This window comes from Vombatus ursinus, unplaced genomic scaffold, assembly GCF_900497805.2.
Source record: "Vombatus ursinus unplaced genomic scaffold, bare-nosed wombat genome assembly UNPS02014959.1, whole genome shotgun sequence".
Classification (NCBI taxonomy): Eukaryota; Metazoa; Chordata; class Mammalia; order Diprotodontia; family Vombatidae; genus Vombatus; species Vombatus ursinus.
The window spans coordinates 12,588,317-12,611,268 of record NW_020954737.1 but is presented as its reverse complement, the minus strand read 5'-3'; the positions used below and the strand labels follow the sequence as shown (position 1 = coordinate 12,611,268).

At 36.9% G+C, this 22,952-nt stretch overlaps 2 protein-coding genes across 3 annotated transcripts in view; one reads left to right on the top strand and one right to left on the bottom strand.

Moving 5' to 3' along the window:
- The window catches only part of MSL2 (MSL complex subunit 2), a 51,337-nt gene extending 43,341 nt beyond the window's left edge, over nt 1-7,996 (top strand). For both annotated transcript variants that reach the window (XM_027845209.1, XM_027845208.1), the window contains one exon: nt 4,032-7,996. In XM_027845209.1, coding sequence (XP_027701010.1) covers nt 4,112-5,623 — 1,512 coding nt within the window. In that variant the 5' untranslated portion in view covers nt 4,032-4,111 and the 3' untranslated portion in view covers nt 5,624-7,996. The remainder of the gene's footprint in view (nt 1-4,031) is intronic.
- A 4,483-nt stretch (nt 7,997-12,479) lies between these two features.
- PPP2R3A (protein phosphatase 2 regulatory subunit B''alpha) overlaps nt 12,480-22,952 on the bottom strand; it is a 190,248-nt gene continuing 179,775 nt past the window's right edge. The window contains exon 14 of the mRNA XM_027845207.1: nt 12,480-12,863. Coding sequence (XP_027701008.1) covers nt 12,737-12,863 — 127 coding nt within the window. The 3' untranslated portion in view covers nt 12,480-12,736. The remainder of the gene's footprint in view (nt 12,864-22,952) is intronic.

Below are 22,952 nucleotides of genomic sequence, written 5' to 3'. Positions count from 1 at the left end.
CACACACACACACACACACACACACACACACACACACACACACACACTCACTGTCATATATTGTATGCTAATGAAGTGAAAAATTTTATTCTACGTATTGGAAGTGATCTTTTAAACAAATGTGCCTGGGAGAGTGAGTTGTAGATGTCAATTCCACTTTCGTGTGAAGTAATGTAATTATCATTAACAGTAAAAAGGTTGGGGCAGCTAGGTGGTGCAGTGGATAGAGCACTGACCCTGGAGTCAGGAGGACCTGAGTTCAAATGTGGCCTCAGACACATAACACTCACTAGCTGTGAGACCCTGGGCAAGTCACTTAACTCCATTGCATAGCAAAAAATAAAAAAAACAAAACAGTAAAAAAGGTAATTTTGGTGCACTGGCAACTTCCTGGGTGCGGAGATCTGGATAGGATAGTGTGGTTAGAACTTACTCGGTTGTGTCTGAGTCTTTGTGGACCCACATTTGGGGGTTTCTTGTCAAAGATACTGGAGTGGTTTGTCATTTCTTTTTCCAGCTCATTTTACTGATGAAGAGCTGAGACAGACAGGGATAAATGACTTGCCCAGGATCACACATAGCTAGTGAATATCTTAGGCCAGATTTGAATTTGGGTCTTCCTGACTCCAGGACCAGCTCTCTATCCATTGTGCCACCTAGTTGCCCGAAGTTGGATATGGAGAAATGGTAATGCTAAGAACTGGGAAAATGGTAAAAGAAAGGGAGATGGGCGGTTGGGGAGAGTTAAAGATACATTTTAAATTCTGACTAGAAGTTTGTTTTCCCAATCCCATTTTCCTTTACCCAGAAATAAGATGGAAAATGGTTTCTTTTTTGAGAACAGGCTCCCGAAGAAAAGGTTACCTTAAGTTGTCTTGCAAAGCTCTTACTCCATGGAGAAAGATTATACTGTTGCACTGGCACTCTATGAGTATTAAATGGCAGATCTGTGCCCATCTCCTCCCCTCCCTACCCCTAAATACATCCACTGGTTGTCTTGTAAAGTGGGCATAGAACTACTGGTACTTTCATAGGAGTTAAATGTTTTTCAACAAAAAAGAAAATTATGGAGATGATTTTGATGGTGTGAAGTTTACAGGGAAAATGTAAAGTGATTGGCTTTACTAAGAAAACGATTTGTACCTTAGAGTAGTAAATATAGTGATGGGGAAAGAGTATGGTGACTTTCTAAAGTCACTAGTTAGTTTTAGATTAGAGATGTTTAGTGATGTGATGAAACAATTTAGATGATTAGTTTGCTGTTGGATGCAAGATATGAAGAAGGGAGACTAGCTAGAAGTAATTGTAGTATTGACAGATAAGCTTGGGAAATGATGAGCTTAATTTTTGGTGTTGTATTTAAGTGGAGGTGTTTATAAGTAGTTTGAGGAACAGGATTAAGTTTTTAAGGGCAGAATTGGATGGCTAGATTTAGGAGTCATTAATGAGAATGGACTCTTCAGTAATTTATTAGAGTACACTGCATGGAGGAGGGGGCCACTGATCTGTGAAGGATAAAGAAAGATAGCAACATACATAATTAGGAATAAGAGTAAGGAAAAGAAGGAGGAGAGATGGTAGGGAATGACCATTTAAGGTGTAGGGAGTGGTTTGAGCACAGGGACAGAGTCAGGAAAGCATGTTTAGGTGGAGCCTAGAATATGTGGAGGAGAAAATGTGAGTTAAAGCTGTAAAGGTAGATTGAAATTAGGTTGACAGCCTTGAATGCCAGATTCAGACTGGCATTAGGTAGAGTTATTTGTTAAGACAGTGGGAAGGGAGTTGGGAGGGTTTCTGAGCAGAAAATTGGCATTAAATGTACGACAGTGGATATTGAAACATGTATACACACGTACGCATATGTGCACACATGCATATGCACACATGCATACATATGTGTGTATGCGTGTATATATATGTCTTGGAGAAAATTTGCTATATTCTGCTCTTTCCAAGATTTTTTTTTTTAAATTATTTATTTATTTAGCTAGGCAATGGAGTTAAATGACTTGCCCCACGGTCACCCAGCTAGTAAGTGTTACGTGTCTGAGGCCGGATTTGAACTCAGGTCCTCCTGAATTCAGGGCTGGTACTCTATGCACAGTACCACCTAGCAAGATCTTTCTTTCTTTTTTTTTTTTTTAAGCTCAAGTTTTATTTACATAACTGTTATGTGTAATTATTTTAGAGACATTTCTGACTTTTTATAACTTTTGTATGCTGTGAAGACCACTTTTGGGATACTGTATTTTTGTTAAACAAATATAACTTATTACTAGGCCCTTGATCACTTGCCTGACTTATTCATTATGTTCAACCTAAAGGAGTTACTGTGCTGGTCAGTTAAAATTATCTAGTTGTAATTTGTTGATGGGAAACAGAACAAAAGATACAGTGAGAATATGTATTAGTCTGGGGCATACATGCATTGAATCTCTTTTGTCCTGACCCCAGGATGTGCCATCTCATTGGAGAAAAAATACCCACTATCATATGCTGCTGCCAACTTCCTTCTACCTTTATTTGAAAACCAGGATCTTTCTTAGGTGACTAAATTCTTTCTCACTGTACTGTGACCCATCTTTTTGCCTCTTTTGTACGCAAGGACTAACTATTCCAAGTGGGAATTAAAGGGAAGGTATCTCAAGACAGGTTCCTATGATTAGGGTATATGTATGGGTCATTGTAACTTGTAACTTTTAAGTTTGGCAAGTTATTATATTTTATGTATCAGAGTCATAATTATAGTTGGTTCTTGCCTACATTGAAAAATTAGACTTCAGTTCTCTTTAATAATACTACTTTTAACTTTAGTTTTTTGTCATCACTTGGGTGAATAAAATTGAGACTATAGCCCTTGGTTTTTCATTCTAAGATGGACAGACATTGGCATAAAATTAATTAACTTATGTCTTTTAAAGTAGACCTTCTTTCCCCCTTTTGTTCTTACCTTTTCCCTTCCTCCTTTGAAACACAACTCATCCAGAATGGTAAATAATATAAAAATAACCCATAAATTTGTGTTTATAGCTTTGGTTTGTATATTACATACATTTCTTGATTGTGTTGATAAAATATGGTTTTATGTTTGAATACATTGTTAATTCTCTTCATGTCAGTATCAGTGTATAGTTCATTCTGGTAATTCATACAATGTCAAATCATATAATAGAACCATGTTATGATAATGCAGGAGGAGGTAGATACTCTATGCCTTTTAAAATTTTTACCCTGAAAAGATGAAGAAACTAATTTTTTAAAGCAGAGACACCAGGATTTATACATCCAAATGGATATTGTCTTTAAAGAGCAGTCTGCTTGTTAGATTTTCTACATATTTCAACAGTAATGACAATTCTCAGAATATTAAGAGTTCTTTCTGTTGGAAAAACAACAAAGTTTGTCCTGACCCCATTTTGTGAATTAAGCTCTAGCTACATAACGTGAAATAGTTTAGGATAACCTAAAATTGCCTCTTCATTCCATTTCAGAAAACTCTTAAATTCATACTGTCTTGATGGCATCCCCCTTCATGCTGCTGCTACCAGTGACGCTAGGGACAGAGAGAATTTAATTTTGCAGTTTTTCTCTGTAGAGAGAATTCACAATACAGTCCTTAAAGTTACATTTATTCAACCATTTCATCTACTTCCATCTCGTGAAATGGCTTTCACCTTTTACCTCAATAGTCCTTGGGTATAGAAGAAGCAAAAAGATGGGTCATAGTATAGATAGAAAGATTTTAGTCACATAAGCAAGAAAGATCCTGGTTTTCAAATAAAGGCATGGGAAGTTGGCAGCAGTATAGATAATGAGTTTCTTCTTTGTTTTCTTTTGACATAAGACATTTCCCAATTGTTGAGTATTGTTTTGGTGTCCTAGGAAGTTTCTTTTTCTAACTGTAACCTGATCTTTAGGAGATCTTAGATGTGACAAGGTAAATGGAAACTCACCTTAATTCCAGCTCACGTCTAGCCCATGCAGATTTAGATTTTGTTATACTAAAGTTTTCCTCCTTCCTTTTCTTTTAGGAAATTTGCTGCAAGATCCTATTGCTCCCACCAACTCGACATGTCAACACTATGTCTGCAAAACTTGTAAAGGCAAGAAAATGATGATGAAGCCGTCATGTAGCTGGTGCAAGGACTATGAACAGTTTGAGGAGAATAAACAATTAAGCATCTTAGTAAACTGCTACAAAAAACTATGTGAATATATAACACAAACCACATTGGCACGGGACATAATTGAAGCAGTTGATTGTTCTGCTGATATTTTGGCATTGCTCAAAGATGGATCTTTGCTTTGTGAGGAGATGGAAAAACCCTCAGATTCATCGTTTGCTTTGTGTTTGACACATTCCCCTTTACCTTCAACCTCAGAACCTACTAATGACCCTCAAACTAGTTTATCCCCAGTACCTGAAAGCACACTCAATATTGATATCAGCAGTTCTGTTATCAATGGATTGCCTACTTGTAATGGTCTTTCAATAGATAAGTTTGGTATAAATATTCCTTCACCTGAACATTCAAATACAATTGATGTATGTAACACTGGAGTTGACATAAAAACTGAAGATATATCTAATAGCTTGCCACCTGTCTGTGACTCAGTTTCTACTGACTTGTGTCCAGGCATCAATATCTGCAGTTTCAGTGAAGATATAAAACCTGGTGACTCTTTATTACTTAGTGTTGAGGAAGTACTCCGGAGCTTAGAAACTGTTTCAAATACAGAGGTGGTTTGTTCTAATTTGCAGCCTAACTTGGAAGCTGGTGTATCTAATGGACCTTTTATGCAGCTCTCTTCCCAACCTCTTAGCCACGTTTTCATGTCCACCAATCCATCACCTCATGGGATATCATGTACAGCAGCAACACCTAAGGTCGCTAAGTTAAATAGAAAACGATCAAGGTCAGAAAGTGATAGTGAGAAAGTTCAGCCACTTCCTATTTCTAGTATCATCCGGGGCCCAACACTGGGGGCATCAGCTCCTGTGACAGTGAAACGAGAAAGCAAAATCTCTATTCAGCCTATAGCCACTGTTCCTAATGGAGGCACTACTCCCAAAATCAGCAAAACTGTACTTTTATCTAATAAAAGCATGAAAAAGAATTTGGAACATGGACCCAAAAAATCTCACCCTAAAGCCAAACCAGGTCTTCTGAAAACAAAAGATAAAGCAACAAAGGAAAAGATTCCTAGCAATAATGTTATGCCAGGAAGTCCTACCAAGACTGTGTACAAAAAGCCACAAGAGAAGAAAGGGTGTAAGTGTGGACGTGCTACTCAAAATCCAAGTGTTCTTACCTGCCGAGGCCAACGCTGCCCTTGCTACTCTAACCGTAAAGCCTGCTTAGACTGTATATGTCGTGGCTGCCAAAACTCATATATGGCCAATGGTGAGAAGAAGCTGGAGGCATTTGCAGTGCCAGAAAAGGCCTTGGAGCAGACCAGGCTTACTTTGGGCATTAATGTGACCAGCATTGCTGTGCGCAATGCCAGCACAAGCACCAGTGTAATTAATGTAACAGGGTCACCAGTAACTACGTTTTTAGCTGCCAGTACACATGATGATAAAAGTTTGGATGAAGCTATAGACATGAGATATGACTGTTAAGTCAGTCTGTCTTTTCACCCTACTCTGTTAGGGAAATAGCTACAGTTTTAAGGCAGCTATGGTTCTGTTGGTTTAACTTGCCGGAGCTCCTGCATATAGATCACTTGTATCAAGTGTTTTCATTGCTAAGTTATATGTGTTAGTGTCGGGGAAATAGTTTGCAGATAATGGAGGAGTAACCCTACAACTATATGTCCTTAGTTCTTACAGAACCTCATAGTTTGAGAACAAATGCTGATGCAACTGATTTATACAAAATGATCTTTGGCAAGGAAAATAACATTAACCTCATTGTTTCTGGTCATGCTTTGTGCGTAATCAAAGTTTCTGATTAAATGTAAGGAAGTGGTATCTAGTCAGTCCATCAAGATTGTGCTAATTTTATGTGGAAAAGTAGCCATTAGCTTGGTTTTTTTTTTTTGGTGGGGGGGGAGAGGGAGGGAGGGAGGTTGTGTTGCTTCCAAAAAGCCATCGATTTCTCCTGTTGAAAAGCTGATGTATCCAGCCCAACCTTTGTGCTGACATAGCATTTCTGATCATGAAAATTGGCTACGTGGTGTAAGTAGCAGTTCATAAATCAGTATTATGAAAGAGAAAATTTGCCCCTCATTAGAAATGCTTAAGAAATCTAAGTGAAAGAACTGAAATTGTCAGTTAGACTTAAAACATTAAGCTGTCAATGCTATAAGCTTTTCTAAGTTGAGCCCCCTGTATTAAGTCTTGATTAATTTCTGGTTTTAAAAAAATGTATAAAGTTCTTCCTTCACTTTGAGCAATGTTCTAATTGGCTACATAAGGAAGTGGAGAAGAGCCATTTTATTCTGAAGGCATTTGAATTTAGACTGTACTAGGTGACAAAATAAATATATGAACCAATAGGTAGTTCCTTTAGAAATTGGGATTTGTTTAAAATAATTTTGGAATAATGCCCTACAACTTGTCCAGATTTTTATTATACATTATATTACTGCCATAGGCCACTTCTTCATTTTTGGTTTTTGTAACAGTTTCTTGTAACATACATTATTTTGAATATGGCTCTTAGTTAAAAAGGTGCTATTTGGTTATGAAGGCTTCTTTATAGAAACTTAAAAAAAAAACACCTTTATATGAAGCCTATGTATTTTTTAGGTAGGTTTGAAAATAGGGGAATCTTCTTTAGAATGCTCTTTTGCATGTAAAGCACAAAAAATGTTTCAGTTTAAATCCACCTCTTCCCTTTCATATTGGGGAGACAGATGAGTCACAAACATTCTGTTGAAGGGAAATCTAGTCAGTTGCTTTTCAAAGAGCACAGCACAAACAAAAACAAGGACTGACTAGATTGTAAAGAAATACCCTAGATTGTAAAGAAATACCCTACTGATTTAAAAGGGGAGTCGCTGTTTTGACACAACATGTTAAGACAAATACTGCTAGAAACTTTCCAATTTCTACTACGTCCACCATCTCAAGTGAGATCTGACATAACATTGAAGATATGTTTTGATTTGGCACACAGCATGTACAATGATGGTTACTCACCTAGTCCAAGAAACGAGGGAAAACCTTTGGACACAGAGCAGATGACACCTCCTTCTGTTTTGTAGTGTACCCTGGTGTCATTTTCTGTGAATGTGGTCAGGTAGAGTTGTTTCTGTTGTTGTTGTTGTTTGTTGTTGGGTTTTTTTTTTTTTTTTGTCTCTTTTTGGTGGGGTGGGGGGGCTAAAGCCATAGGAAGAAAAATGTGATGTATGTGTCCAGTATGTACTATTTTGTTTTTGTTTTGCAAGAAGAGTCGAACTATTTTTGATAACAAGAGTAAATGGTGGAAAATGCTTCTTAGTCGTCTTGTCTTTATTTGCTACCCCTAGTTTCTCAAGATTTTATTTAAGTCATGTGTTAGCAATGTCATATGAAAAATGTATTTGGTCAGAATTTGTAATAATTTTGTGTTGACCAAAAATTGCCATATCATAGAAACTACTTCCATGAGTTGATGATTATAACTTAAAATGTAAATTAGTTATTTATTCCAGAAATGATTATTGCAAAGAAAATACTAGAAATGGACTAATTGGGATATTTTTGCAAGGCCCATAGGTATTCTTAATGCAGCTGATGTTATGACTCTAAATTCAGGGTTACCCGATTGTTTCCCAAATTTAATGTGATTACCTTAGTTTCCTATTTATTGCTGCATGGGATGGTGGCAATTTAGAAAATGTGGAAACCATGAGTATGTGAGACCTCTGATTGTTGTGTAATGTTGAAAGTGATGATTTCAGGTTGTTTTTAACACAAATTTCCCTTTTTTATGCTGGTATTCTCACTGCCACGTTTTTTGAAATATGTATTATTCCCTAAGTCTATCAATAAATGTTAGTTTTCTAATTCTATGTTGTAGAATGTTGAGGGCTTTGGGATGTTATGCACTCAATGTTTTCTAATATGTAATTTAAGGAATAACAATTTGATTACATCTTGTTTTTTATGATTATATTTGTTGCTTTTCTACATCCTGTAAATATTTAAGACTGATGACTAGTGGCTTAAAAGGAAGATAAACTGCTGAAGAGGTCCAATTGTCTCAGAAGATCTGAAACGATCAGAAGAATTAAGTTGCTTTTATTGGCCACAGTTATTTACAATGACACATCTTACTTTCTTTTTGATATCCTGTGAGGAACGTTAACTGAAACCTTTATTTTTATGCTTGGAGGTGGAACTTTTGTAGTTTAAAAATTTATCTTGCTGGATAGCCTAAGTTTAAATTCCTGTGTAGATTTGCTAGCAGGAGTCATAAGTTTAGAAGAGGTAACAAATTTTTGGCTTCCTCAAAACTTGAAGAAAAGTAGATTTTATGAAAACAACTAGGTAGAAGCATATTCCGTGTTGTTGCACATGAAGAGATACCAAAATACAGTGGTTTAGATTTAGAAATTGATAGTTTTAAAATGTTATATTACTGAATGTATAGCACTTGGTACTTTTAAAAACTAAATTCACAAAACTTCTGAAATAGATTTAAGAGAATTTGATATCTAAGGTACCATATTATAAATTAAAATTTCTTTTTCAAATATGGATATATCCTTTATTGCTAAATTAAAAATGGTCTGCAGGGCAAATAGCATTTATTTACATTTCTGGGGCAAGGTTTTAGATACAGGAATGAACACGTGACCCAGAATGGAGTGCATGTTATTGAGAGTCAGGAAGAATGTATTTGAATGGAGATGTATATGACCAAAAGAGTTTTAAATTGGAAATGGAGGGGAAGGGTGAAAACTTATTTACATATTTTAAGCCTAATATCACAGAATTAACAGGTAAGACACTTGTTCAATGAAACAAACAATAATTTGCAGATAGTATTGCTGCATTTTGTAGAATTGTTGGGTGTGAATGCAGTACTGGTGAAAAAAGAAATAATCTTGTTTATGAAAGGGGAAAGCAGTGGATTGTTTAAAAGGTTCTGAGTTTGGTTATTGGCAAAATTCTAAAATACATTATTAAAATATTGGTTTGTGAGCACATAGGGAAAAGAATAGTTGAACAGTAAGTACTAGTATGAATTTATCAGGAACAAGTCATGCCATTCTGACTTTTCTCTTTTTCTTCCATTGTTTTTAGTAGTTTAGTTAGATTAAATCAACTAAATATAAACTGTAACTGAATTTCAGCAAGGTATTGATAAAAGTATCTAATGGTACCTTGTAGGTAAGATGGAGAGATTGTTAGCCAAATGGAAGTTAGGTGGATCCAGAAGACCTGTGATTAAGGAAGAAATCGTTAGGCTGAAGGAACTTTCATGGAGTAGCATAAGATGTGGTCACCAGCCCTTTTTTGGTCAGCCTTTTCATTAGCAACTTGGATGGTATGCTTACCATGTTTGCAAATGACATGAAAGCTGGTTGTGCCAATGAATACATGATAATGCACTTGGCTGACATGTAGAAGAGGATTTGCTTTGTTTGGATCTAGAGTGGGGCAGAGTTATTACCAATGGATGAAAGTTAGAAGCTGCATTTTTGTCTAAGTGTAAGAAAAAATGCTCTAATGTAAGAGCCATCTCAAAGAGGAACAGGCTGTCCCAATAGGTAGGCTAGTGATTGAGTCCCCATTAGATGTTTGAATAGACCCTCTTGTCAGAAGTTTTGTAGAAGGGATAGGTCATGTATAGGTTAGACTTAGATGACCTCTAAAGTTACTTCCAATTCAGATATTCTATGGGTTACGGTAGTAATAAACAAGATTCATCTTTGCATATACCTTTATTTGGTTTTCAAAAAGGGGAAAAACAAAGTGAATCAAAGATAAAACCATGCGCCCCTTCCATTCCCCCCCCAACAAATTTTCCAAGTCGGCACAAATCACTCAACTTAATTGATTATACCTTTAGCCACTGTAAACACTACTCAAATATTATACAAAGAAATGGGATAAGATGCATGGAAAAAAGCCATAAAATTGTACTTAATTATTTGTCTCACAGCAATTAGTGCTATGCTATTGAATTTTATTTTGTGTTGCATAGTATTAAGACCATAATAAATAACACTGAAAGCATCATTCATTAAGATGTATCGGGGAATTATGATATGGTGTTGCTAGTTCTGAAATATTGTCGGCATGATTTCTGTAGCAAAATTAAACAAAACTACCCAGTTCTACAGATTCCTTTTTTATGTTAAATAAGCTCTCAGATACTGAGTATGTTTATTTTAGAAATATGCCTGAGAGCCTTATAAACTGTAGGTACCTTACAAATTTAATTAAAAAAAGTTTTTGGTTTTTTTTTTGGTCATTTTTAATGGCATTGGCAGTTTTTTTTAACTTATGGAATAAAATACAAAATTACCTATGAATTATATATTAAAAGCATGGGGAATTTAGTAGAGAAGCAAAATCAAACAAAATAGGCCAAATGAAGGCGAGAAACGAGTCTAGCTTGTATTATTTTAAAATACAGAACTGAGTTTTAATTTTGTTCTTTCCTGAGTCTAAGTGAAACAGTATAGGCCGTTACGAATGTCAGATCATCTATACTACATTCATTTTATTATCTAGAAAAATCATATTATCCTTTATCATACCATGCAAGATCAAAAACAGTTGATTTCTTCTGCTGGAAAAAATTTAGAATTATAGGTAAATGCAATTAACTGTATCAGGAAAAGAAGCCTTAATCCTAGGGTTTTTGGTTTGCCACAGGTTTGTGTTTTCCACAGATTTGTCAGTTCTATTCTTGAGTTCCTTCTGGGAGAAGTAAGAATTTTTGTTAATGTGATTTCCTTTTTGAACTTAAATGAAAGTTCACTTTCTAGTAATGAAGGGTAAATAAAGCAACTAAAGAAATTGGAATCCTCACTTTGGAAGTAAGTATAAGGAATTGTTGGTTATTCAAAGGTTGAATGAATGATACATTTTCTGAATTTTCTTGGGTTTTCTTACTTTCTCACTGTTGCCCAAGCTTTATTTCATTGTTCATTTGACCCCTCACCAAAAGAGGGGGCAGTGAGAAGGTAAAATGAACTAAATTTGGTTACCACTAGCAGTTTTGGCAAAAAGTTTAGGACAAAAGATGCTTTTGGCAGAAGGTATCTTTAAAAGTGTGTATTCCAAATTTTCATCATCATTTACTACCTGTTCTTTACTTTCAAGGTAAGAAAAAATGCTACTAGATATTGTAGAATTTGGTGGCATTGTGGTTTCATGGAGTATTTTTTGGGAAACACATTCTCAACTACCTCCTGCCTTCGCAGGGCACAAACAGATTTGCTTTTCTGTATGAAAATAATTTAAATTTTTATTTCATTTTCCTATGAAAGTCCAATCTAGAGATTTAAAAAAGTGGGTTGTGGTTAAAAAAAAAAGTTTATTCATGTTAAAGTAAAAAAAAGTTCAAATCTGGCCTCAGACATTTGACACTTACTAGCTGTGTGACCCTGGGCAAGTCACTTAACTCCAATTGCCTCACCAAAAAAAAAAAAAAGTAGGAGTCAAATTTCCCAATGCTTTCAAGTTGGCTTTTTTCTTTCCACTGAAGAAAACAGTGGATAAGGGGATTTTGGGTAATGAAATTTGTTAGGTCCTAATTCAATTCCCATTTTTCTCTCCAGACATAATTATTTATAGGTGTATAAATTGAGATTACTCTCAATTAAGGAGTCAGGCTCCTGCACTTGTTCACACACACTCACATACATACACACATTGTTGCTTGTTTCTGACTTTTTGGTGAGGTAATTGGGGTTAAGTGACTTGCCCAGGGTCACACAGCTAGTTAAGTGTCAGGTGTCAGGCTGGATTTGAACTTGGGTCCTCCTGACTTCAAAGCCGGAGCTCTATCTACTGTGCCACCTCGCTGCCCCAACTTGTTCATAACTTAATTTTTCCTTTTTGGAAATGATAGGTGCTATCAGGATTTTACTTCTCCCTTTTAATTCAGTCAAATGACCCTGGAGGAAAGAAATTTACTTAGCTTGAAAGAAGAGTTATGACTGTTGGTTCATAACACTTGAGGATGAAGTAACTTTAGCCTTTTGGCTTATTAATTATAAAACTACAACGAATGAGTAAGCTGATCTTCGTACTGTGTAGTCCATGTTCATAACTAAAAGAAATCCCTTTGAAATATTTAAACACATTTACACCCAGGGGACAAGTGGATTTGAGTCATTTCACAGAGATTAAATTTTCATGCCTTAGTTTTATGACTTGATATTTTTTGTGTGTGTGTGAATGAACCACACGTGTATTTTTTATATTTGGAGGGACACAGTGAAGCTAGGAGATATTTGCCTAATATTTTTGAGCACTTATGTGTAGAATGGCCCTAATATATTAAAGGGTAAGCAACTGACTGATATCCTTTTAGTGGTATGTAAAAATTCTATTCATTTTCCATAGATTATAGCATTAAGGAAAATTGATAGCTGTGAAGGAAATTGGAAAAGCCCCAAGTTAAAATGTGCATTCAGACCTATTGCACAAAACCATTTAAAGTTAATCCAGTGCAATTGTACATTTACAGACATGAAAGATTTTAAGTGGCAGTATACAAAATATCCTTTCCATGAGGAAATAAACTTTAAGATACATGTGTGCTGGCTTCACTGGGATTGGCAGCTACTCTTCATCTACTGAGTGAAGCTTTCCACATTTCTCCGAAAGGCTTGAGATGACTATTTTGTCCCTTTTGTTTCCAAGTTCAGAGGGAGGAACAGGTTCATCTGCTTCATATTCTTCAAAGGAGCTGTAAGAACAAAAATAACTTCTATTTTAATTTTAAATATATATGTGGATCATTGTGATAAGATGGTATAAATAGTGAAATAACAAAATAATGATGCAAATATGGTGGGAAAATATGTACATCAGATCCTGTTCTCCGATAACTTCACAGTTTTTGCTTTAGAGTTTACAGACTATTCACATAACTTTCATTTGACCTCTAATAACTATGTAATAAATAAGGAACACATTTTACTTGTTGAAATTAAGGTGGTGAGAGACTATCTCAGATTACTTAGCCTGTTATGTGACAGAGCCAGAGCTTGAATTTGGGAGGGAGGGATTGAAGGAGGGAGGGTGTGTGTGTGTGTGTGTGTGTGTTGCACCAAGTGCTTCACATCAGTTAAGTGAATATAGAACATAATTGACAATTACTGTTAACCTTAGAATTTGAGGTTCTTTGTTTTACTTGTATAAAAACTTACATTTGAATCAGACTTCAGAGGTCATCCCATTAAACTCCTTTTCAACATGAGGAAAAGGAGGCCTAGAGAGTCCTAAGTGACTTCCCTAAGGTCACAGAAAACCCCTAGGCTACCCGACTTGCTGCTTAGTGTACTTTATAATACACATCCAAGGCTGGATTTTAACAGTAGTAGATATTTCTAACTTTCTCAAAAGCTAAAGTGCCAGTAAGAAATCAGAGTGGCCAATGATTAATGCTAGTGGCTACATCATAAGCTTTAAAGAGCTAGTAGTCAAAAGTGCATGAAAGAATGCTAATTAGTGGTCAGACTGTAAATGCTTTTTTTGCAATGGAAGGAGGTAATCACTATTGCCACCTAGTGGTAGCAGTGGGAACTATCATACTCGTTAAGTGGTGCCCAAAAAAAGTGATAATTTGCTACATGGTTAAAAAAAACAAACCCAAAATAATGGTATATGGCATATGTAATGGTATATGTATTGGTCGTATGTAAAAGTGGAAATATATATTGTTAAGGATAAAGGATATAGAGTGGACACTTTTGGCATTTAATGTGATAAGAAAGATTGTGCTTAAGTTGAATGTCAGGCTAAAGAGTTGTGACTTCATCCTTAAGCAGTGATGTTTCATTAAAGATTTTTGAGCAAGAGAAAGACATGGAGTGTCTTAAAGAATGTGCTACTCTGGTTGTTCACAGGATCGACTCATGCAGCAGGGAAGACTAGTTAGGGATTAGTTCAATAGTCTATTTGTGAGGCACTAAGAAACTGGCCTAGGATGCTGGCTGTGGAAATAGGAAGAAAGGGACATATGTATGAGAAATTTCTCCAGTAATAAATTAAGAAACAACAATTAATAGGTCCCTAAGATGGGGCAAAATGACTAAGTTTTTTGTCTTAAGGTTGTGTGACTGGGAATGTAATGATACTTTTGGCAGCAATGCAAGGGTTTTTTTTATGGAGAAAGTTTGAGTTTAGTTTTCAACTTCAGTGTCACTTAAGGGATTAAAAAGATGGTTCCTGCCCTCAAGAAGCTTACCTTCTACTGGAGGAGACAATATGCATAATAAATAAAAGGCAGATGGGAGTCAGAGGGTTTAAAATGCCAGGCCAGACTAGAGTCTGTGTGGAGGAAGGACTGGAGAGGAGGTGAAAGGCTAAGAGCGTGCTGAGTTTAAATTGATGGTAAGACATTCAAATATAATTTGGGGGATGGATGCGCTTAAAAGAAACTGGGATTTGGAAGTAGAGATCTAGGTGTCATCCAAAAAAGATTTTAAGTGAAACAGGAAATGGAGAACTTAGTTGCATAAAGACATTGTGAAAAAGCTGTGCAAGGCAATGAATTCTTCAAAGGAGAATACATACAAAAAAAAGAACTGAGGAACAACAAACCTTGGTGGGATTCACAGAAAGAGGAAGGAAGTGGATGGATAGAATACAAGTTAAGAATGGTTAGCATTAGAGAAGAAGAATGGCAACATGTCTTGAGAAGCAAATCTATTTCATTGATTATCCTGGATTAAAGTTCTGCTGGATGTTCCTGGAATACAGTCATACCAGAAGTGATGTAACTGACTGGGGGAGAGATAGTAAGGAAGTTTTCCTGGGTGCTTTGGTAGGGAGTATTGGAAAATCGACAGAAGAGCAATACAAATGGTGCTAATTATCCAGAAAGGGTTGAAATGAAAGAAAACCTGAATTTCCAGTAGCCCAAGTCTATGTTTTTGTGACTTTGTCAGAGTTTTGTGGCCAAGGAAGGTCTCTAGAAGGGGTTGATTTAGGATAGGGTGTTGGTACGGGAAACAGCAAAATGGGTGTGGTGTGGGAGCACCACTGAAAGGGACCCAAGCTGGGGACAGAGTTAAACATAGCCTGAAGGTGCTTTAGAACCTGGGCTAAAGTTCAACAAACTCTTTAAAGATTAACTTTAGCTTTTAAGCCCTGACCATGCTTTTTCTTCTTTGCACTGGACTGGTAGTTCTTTAACTGACTCAATTTCTCTATGTGGGCCTTTCTTTGACTCTTTCCCCTGATTTCTTTCCACAGAATCACAAAATCTGAGTTGGGAAGGAACTCCAAGGCCACCTAGGCCAACCTCTACCTGAACAGAATCCTCTACACAACATACTTGACAAATGGTTCCAGTGAGGAGGAAACCGACTACCTTCTGAGACATCCCATTTCATTTATGGATACTGTTGTTGTTTTGCAAATTTTCCCTTACCTCAAGAATAAATTTGCCTTTTTTTTTTTTAAATAACTTCTTCCATTACTCCTAGTTCTTCCTCCTTAAGCCAAGCAAAACAAACGTTGATTCCTCTTCTACATGGTTTATTCTTCAAAAACTTAAGAGTTGTTATGTCCCCTGTTTTTTTCTCCAAGTTAAATATTCCCAGAGTTAATTAACTGAAGACCGGATTTTAGCCCTATACTGCCCTATACAGGGAGTGAGATTTTTAGCAATGCATTAAATTAACTTTTGTTAATCTGTCAAGCATTTGTGCTATGTGCCAGGCACCATGCTAAGTACTCTCTAATTGCTAACCAATTCAGATCCTGGTGGCTGTTGAACTACCACTAGAAAATTCTCTTTCCTTAATGGATTCAATGCCTGCCTTACATACACTCACTTTCTGATCCCAACTCCTGCTCTCCTACTAGGTGGAATGAAACAGACAAGCTGGTGTTTCAAATACTCTGACCTCCCATTTCCTTAATCTGCTTATGACTTATGACTTAGTCCATCTCTGCTATACAGACGGTCATATCCTCTGTTACTCAGCAGTTTTATTTCCATGTTGACATGTTTTGATCATAACTTTTATTCATTCTATATGTTATGCCTTCTAACTCTTCATTCTCACTCTGACTTCTAGTACCTCTACCCCTCAGTTTTTTTCAAGCCACTGACCCTGCACTGATTACACTATTTTCTCTCTTATCCTTTTTCCTAGAGTCTTTTGCCCCTTTATCCAACTGCCACACCCTGATAAACCTCACCTCTTGATTGTCCTATCCCTTTATCATTGGAATTAGGACCTACTTTAATCTTCAATCTCTGATTTATCTCCCCCCCCATGCCTACAAATATGCCCATGTTTCTCCCCTCCCCTAATCCTTAACAAATTTCCTTGATCCTTGTATCTATAAATAGTCGTTTCTCCTTCCCAGCATTTATCACAGTGTAGGCACTTAATAAATGTTTATTGAATTGTTAATGGCTGAATTTCTTGAGGAAGCTACATATGCCTCTATGTTACTCCTTTCAATCACTTATAAGACCTCTGCAGTCTGGCTTCTGATTCCAGCAATTGAAACTGTTTTCCAAGCTTAGTAATTATTTTTATTGCCAAATTAATAACCTTTTCTCAATCTTTATCCTTCTTGATTTATGTAGCATTTGACACTAGATTACCTTCTCTCTGGGTTTTTGGAACACTGCTCTTTTTTGCTTCTCATAGCCGTTCAAATTCTCATTCTCAGTCTCCTTTGCTGGTTCTTCACATCACAATTAGTAACTATGGCCTCCATGGCTCTGTCTTGGGCCCGTTTCCTTCGATACTGTTTCACTTGGTAAATTGAGCAATTCTCATGTATTCAGTTATCTCTACCAGAATGACTCCTAGATGTATATATCCAGTCCTATCTTCCTCAGGTGCTAGTCACACATCACCAACTGCCTTTTAATACCTCAAACCCAACATGTTCAAATCAGAACGCATCTTTTTCTTCAAACCCTAACCTCTTTCCAATTTTACTATAATTGTTAATTTTTAAAAAATTCGACCTAATTGTTTTTTCTCCCCTCCAATTAGGAGGAAAAAAAACAACCTTTGGGACTGAAATGCACAATCAAGCAAACAAATGCCCTCATTATGTCCAAAAAAATCTCACTCTGTACCCTGAGTCTGTCTCCTCTCTATCAAGTGGTGGATAGTATGCTGTATCACTGGACCTCTGGAATTATGGCTAGTCATTACATTGATCTGAGTGCTTATATCTTTTAGTTTTTTGTCTCTACAGTGTTGTATTGTATAAATTGTTCACCCGGTTCTGCCTATTTTCTCTCTGCATCAGTTTACACAAGTCTTCCCAGGTTTTTCTGAAATTGTCCCTTTCATCCTTTCTTTTATACCACAGTAATATTCCATTACAGTCATGTTCCATAAGCCATTCCTTCTGATTGGTGGGCATCCTCCCTGTTTCCAGATCTTTTCCACCATGAAAAACAGTTATGTATGTATGGGTCCTTTCCCCCTTTCTAAAAAATCTTGGGGTACAGACCTAGTTGTGGTATTATTGGGTCTATTATAGGTATGGAGAAGTTAGTAACATTTAAGGCATAGTTCCAAAGAACTTCAGAATGCAGACAATATATTATTCCATCAACAATGCATCAGTGTACCTGTTTTCTCTCCAGCATTTGTTGTTTTACTGTTTGTTTCTTATCTTAGCCGATCTGATGGTACACTTTTCTATTATAGATGAGGACATGATCATCCTTCCAGTCATCTAGGCTCAGAACTTTAGTGTCATGCTTGTCTTCCTCCACAAGTTTTATCTTACTTGCTGTTGTTTCTACCTTTACAACATCTCTCAGGTATTTCCCCTTCTCTTTATTCACACAGCTACCATCTTGGTTCAGGCCCTTAATCATTTCTTGCCTGGTCTACTGCAATTGAAAGTCTGTGCAAATCAGGAAGACTTTTTGAGTCCTTAATCTTACTGCTTTCCTTCTGAGACTACCCCTAATTTATATGGTTTATATCATGAAGGACTGTTTTTGGCTTTTCTTTGTATCCCCAACATTTCACACAGTACTTGGCATATAGTAGGCACTTAATAAACTGATTAAAAAGTTGGAAAGATGGTTACTGAAACTTAAGTATATTTTACGTAATATTGTTTATATAGAAATACAAGTTAAATATAAACAATCGTGTTTATTTTATGTAAATCTAGTTTGTGATTATTATATATAAAAAACTTTTCATTTCTGTTATTTGTGAAAAGATCAATTCAAGATTGAATTACTACCTATACTGTACTTGAAGGGTTGTGAAGCATTTTATGTACATTATTTGATTCTTTCAATAACCTCATGAGGTAGGTGCCATAATCCTCATTTCACAGATGAAGAAATATAGCTGGTAAATGTCTTAGGCAGGATTTGAACTCAAGTCTTCCTCACTCCAAGTCCAACACTTTATTCACTATGTCACTTAACTACTTAAAAGGCCTTCCAGTTGGTCTCTCTGTACTCCAGTGACCCCCTGTTATCTCCAGGATCTGTTTAGTACTTAGAGCTCTTCATAACTTGGCCCTTTCTTACCCTTCCCATCTTGTTACACTTCCCAGCTACTAAGGCCCCCAAACACCTCATCTTGTGGTCTGTGCTTTGCTCTGTCTCTCCACTTCATCTCTTTGCTTCCTTCAAGACTCACCTCAAATCTACCTTGTGAAGGATTCCTTTTCCCTCATTTGTTAATCTTCCTGTCTGCTTTCCATACATTTTGTATGTGCCTAGTTATTAATGTGTTTTGTCTGACATTGAGAATGGCATGAGGACATAAGCCCTTAGAGGGGACAGATTATTTTTGCCTTTGTATCCCCAGAACTTAGCATAGTGTTCAGGCAGTGGAAGATGGAAGACAGGATATGTCTATTTCAGAGTTACCTGCATAGAGATGAAAAGTTGAATCTATGGGAACTGATAATCAATGAAAGAATAAAGAAATAAGAGGAAAGGGTCTAGGCCAGAGCCCTGACAAACACCGATGTATAAAAGAGGCAGGGCATGGATGATGAGCCCAGAAAGTATATCAAGATGGTTCAATCTGAGGTAGGAAGAGAACCAAGACACAACAATGTCAAGAAATCCCAGGGAATAAAGAGTATTTAGAATGAGAGGAGTCAAGAAAAAGCGGGATGGAGAAATGATTTTGGGGTTTAGCATTAAGAGATCATTGGTAATCTTGGAGGGAATAGTTCAGGTTATTGGGGGGAAAAAGCCAGCTTCCAAAGAGTGAAGAAGTGAAAAAGTTGATAGGCATAAACATCTTTTTCTGCAAGTTTGCTGTGAAAAGGAAAAGAGACCTAGGGTTGCAACCGGAACCTTCTCAATGTGCAGTGGGACCAGAACTTGGCTGACTAGTTTGATGGTTTTTCTATAATACCACGTTGCTGATTTTATTTAAAAGCGAAGAGGCAGAACAGACTAATGTGTATAAGGCATTTCCTAGGTGCCATGATAAAATGAAAAAGCCCGTCTGGCAAGAAGAAACATCTGAGGAGGAAGGGATTTTCTTACTGTTGGGATCAGAAGCATTTACTAAGTGCTTGCTACTAGGTAGGTAGGAAAATTGCTAAGCACTGGGGATACAAAAAGGAAAAGTAGGACAGCCCCTGCCCTCAAAGGGCTTCCATCCTATTAGGGGAGATAACATGAGGAAGCTTGAGCTGCAAGTCAGACGGAGAGGTCCTTGAGGTGCTGTGACAAAGCAGACAGTAATGCCTCTAGCAGAATTTCCACTGATAAAGTACTATCAGTTTCTGATGTTGAACTATCTGACACTTGATTCTGTTGGCAAAAACTTTGTGTTCTGGGATTTGAGTAGCTGATTGCAGCACTTGCAAGAGCATTTTGCCAGGATGCATCTCTAGAAGGGTTGTTTCCCAGGATGATGGCTTTGGGCTGAAAGTATTGCTATTCAATATGTTCTTGGGTTCAGGGTCCTTGGCTGCCCCCATCAGAGTTTAAGAAAATAGTCATATTTGTGGCTTGGTTGGCTTTCCTGCCCTGTCAGGTGGCAGTTGTTTGGAATGGCTGGCCCCTTCTCCACAGTGGTGATTCCCCTAAACAATGGCTTTGAGCACTGAGCTACGAGGTCTCTTGGATTGGGATGCACTGCTATTCCCAAGGCTCTCAGGTTTTGGTCCTGGGCTGTCCCCTTCAAAGTCTGAGGGGAGAGAGTAGCCAAATAGTGCTGGTGGTTTGATTTTGGGGCTGTCTTCTGTTTCTCCTTTGGATGCCTTTTGTCAGTTAGGCTGGCTTGCCTGCCTTGGAGTAGGGAAGATATCCTGAAAGAAATAGCAACTGACCTTCAAGGAAAAAGATGTCAACAAGCAGGGATGGTAGACATACAGAAGAAAGCATGAAATGGCAGAAAAAGGCAGCATGACATCAAGGAATGACCAGGAATTCAATCTGCCTGGAATATGGAGTGAAATATTATGAAATAAGGCTGGAATGGTAGGTGGAAGTCAGACTGTAGAAACTAAATGTCAGGTACATGTGTTACCTGGAGGTAATGGGGACCTGGAGGTCCTTAAGCACAGTACTAACTTGGTCAGACCTGCGCCTTACGGAGATTTTTTTTTTGTGAGGCAATCAGGGTTAAGAGACTTGCCCAGGGTCACACAGCTAGTAAGCATCATGTGTCTGAGACTGGATTTGAACTCATATCCTCCTGACTCCAAGACTGGAGCTCTACCCACTGTACCATCTAGCTGCCCCTCTTAGGGAGATTGTTTTGGCAGTTCTGGGAAGTGTGGTTTGGAGAAAGGGAGGGACTGGTGGTGGGGAGACCAATTTGGAGGATTTACACTTGGGGGCAATTATGAGTGGGGGATGGATATTATTAGAGAAATGGAGTTAGAATTGATAGGATTTTACATCTGATTAGACATGATTTTTTTTGTACTTTGGCTAGCATGGGAATGAATGTAACCTATGACCAAAAATGGGTGTAACCTAATGTAGTTTATGGAGTTTTTACCAGAGATTTGGTGTTAAGTAGGATTATTTTCCTTTATGTGTTTTTCCCTTCAACTTCATGGAAAAGATATAATAATTAACTGATACTTGGGATATCATGTACTAGGATAATATGATAAAACTTCACCAAATAGTTCCTAATTCTGAATTTTTAGTAACTCAGACACAGCATGAGCTTAACTTTACCTTTATCTAATTTATGAAAGGGAGCAAATTTCAGTTAATCTAAATTGAATATTAACGAGATTTAGGAAATGGAGCTTTAGTTTTCTATCTTTTCACTCAACATTAGGTCATTAGCTGTCACTTCTTGTTCTATCAGTATGTGCTTATGTTTGTTTCTATCTGATGGTCTGGAAACCAGAGGATGAAGCTTTTTCACAGTTATATAGAACCAGGGTTTCACTCAACTTTGGAAAAGCCCCCATTCTAATACACACACTCTATTCATAGACCATGTAGAAACCACAAATAAAGCAATACAAAATAAATAGGCAATAGAATCTTAGTCCTCACCTCCATACAAAAAACAGGTATAATCTATAATATCACACACCAGTGTGGAAGTAACTACCTGGTAAAATGCATATAGCAAGCAAAATAACTTCTTAGTGGTGGTACTAAAATCTGGTTGTAAAGGTCCACCCATCTCTGGCCCCACGTTGTCAGTATTCTGTGGGTGTGTAACACCAGTGATCAAATCAGGCTACTGCCTCCTTTTTCAGAGTGCTTTTGCTCAACAACAAGGCAAGAACTGCCTCACTTGAATTTGCCATCACATGTCTTTACCAAGGTTTTTTCAGAAAGTAAGCTTTTGTCTCCTGATCCTGTTGACATCCAGACACAGGAGTTCTGATGTCTTGTGGCTTTCTTGAATGAATAATAATTCCCCTGTCTTAGCCACTATGAACAATTCAGTCTGATCAGAAGTGAAATATGACTTGCCTCTATTTCATGTGAGTAAAATAGTCAATAAGATTGTTACAGACCCCTTTAGACCTTCAACAGGCATTTATGCTTAAGCTTTGTGAAATCTATTTTAGCTGGTCTGTTTTAAACTTCAAGTTGAAGATCAAATAAAATGTATACATGAAAGCATTCTGAAAACTATAAAATGCTCTAGAAAGTTGATTATTTTCAATCTAAATTGTAAAAATTAACCCATCTACACAAGTCCTCCATTGTATATGATGGTGTGGAAGTGACCCGGCAAAGCCAGCAGAACCCTGGCAGGTTTTACCATTATGGAAAGCCTGCAAGTTATGGTTCTGGCAACAGACAGTGTCTGCTTTCTGAGGATCTGGCTCATTAAGCATAAAGAGACTTGTTTTTAGTTGTCTGATCACTTAACCTGTGAAACAGAAATGCAAAATGACTTTCTGTCTTATGCAGGCTCAATTCTGTTTCTTTAGCACAGAATTCTGGAAAAGGGGCAAAAAACGTTAAACATTTTGCATAGTTTCAGGTCATCTATAAATGTTAACTTAAATTTTGGTACTCTTATCTGTGAGACCTTTGTTCATGGATGTATAAAGACTAAAAGATCCCACTGTGTTAACTATTCTGTTAGAAAGCATTTGATTTGTTAGTGCAAAATGGAATCTTAAAGGTTCTCCAAAAAGGAGTCTCCCATACATATATTAAGCATCATAAATGCTTCCTTGATTGATCCAACAAAAGAAATGTCTTTGATGATCCTCTGAATATTAATATCAAGTGAGGTATAGTTTGATAAAATGGAATGCAAAGGTATCTATCACTCATGGAGGATGATCAGTGCAAAACTGAAGAGGAAAGATACTCTTTAGATATATCTTTACATAATTAAACATTTGTTAAACACCT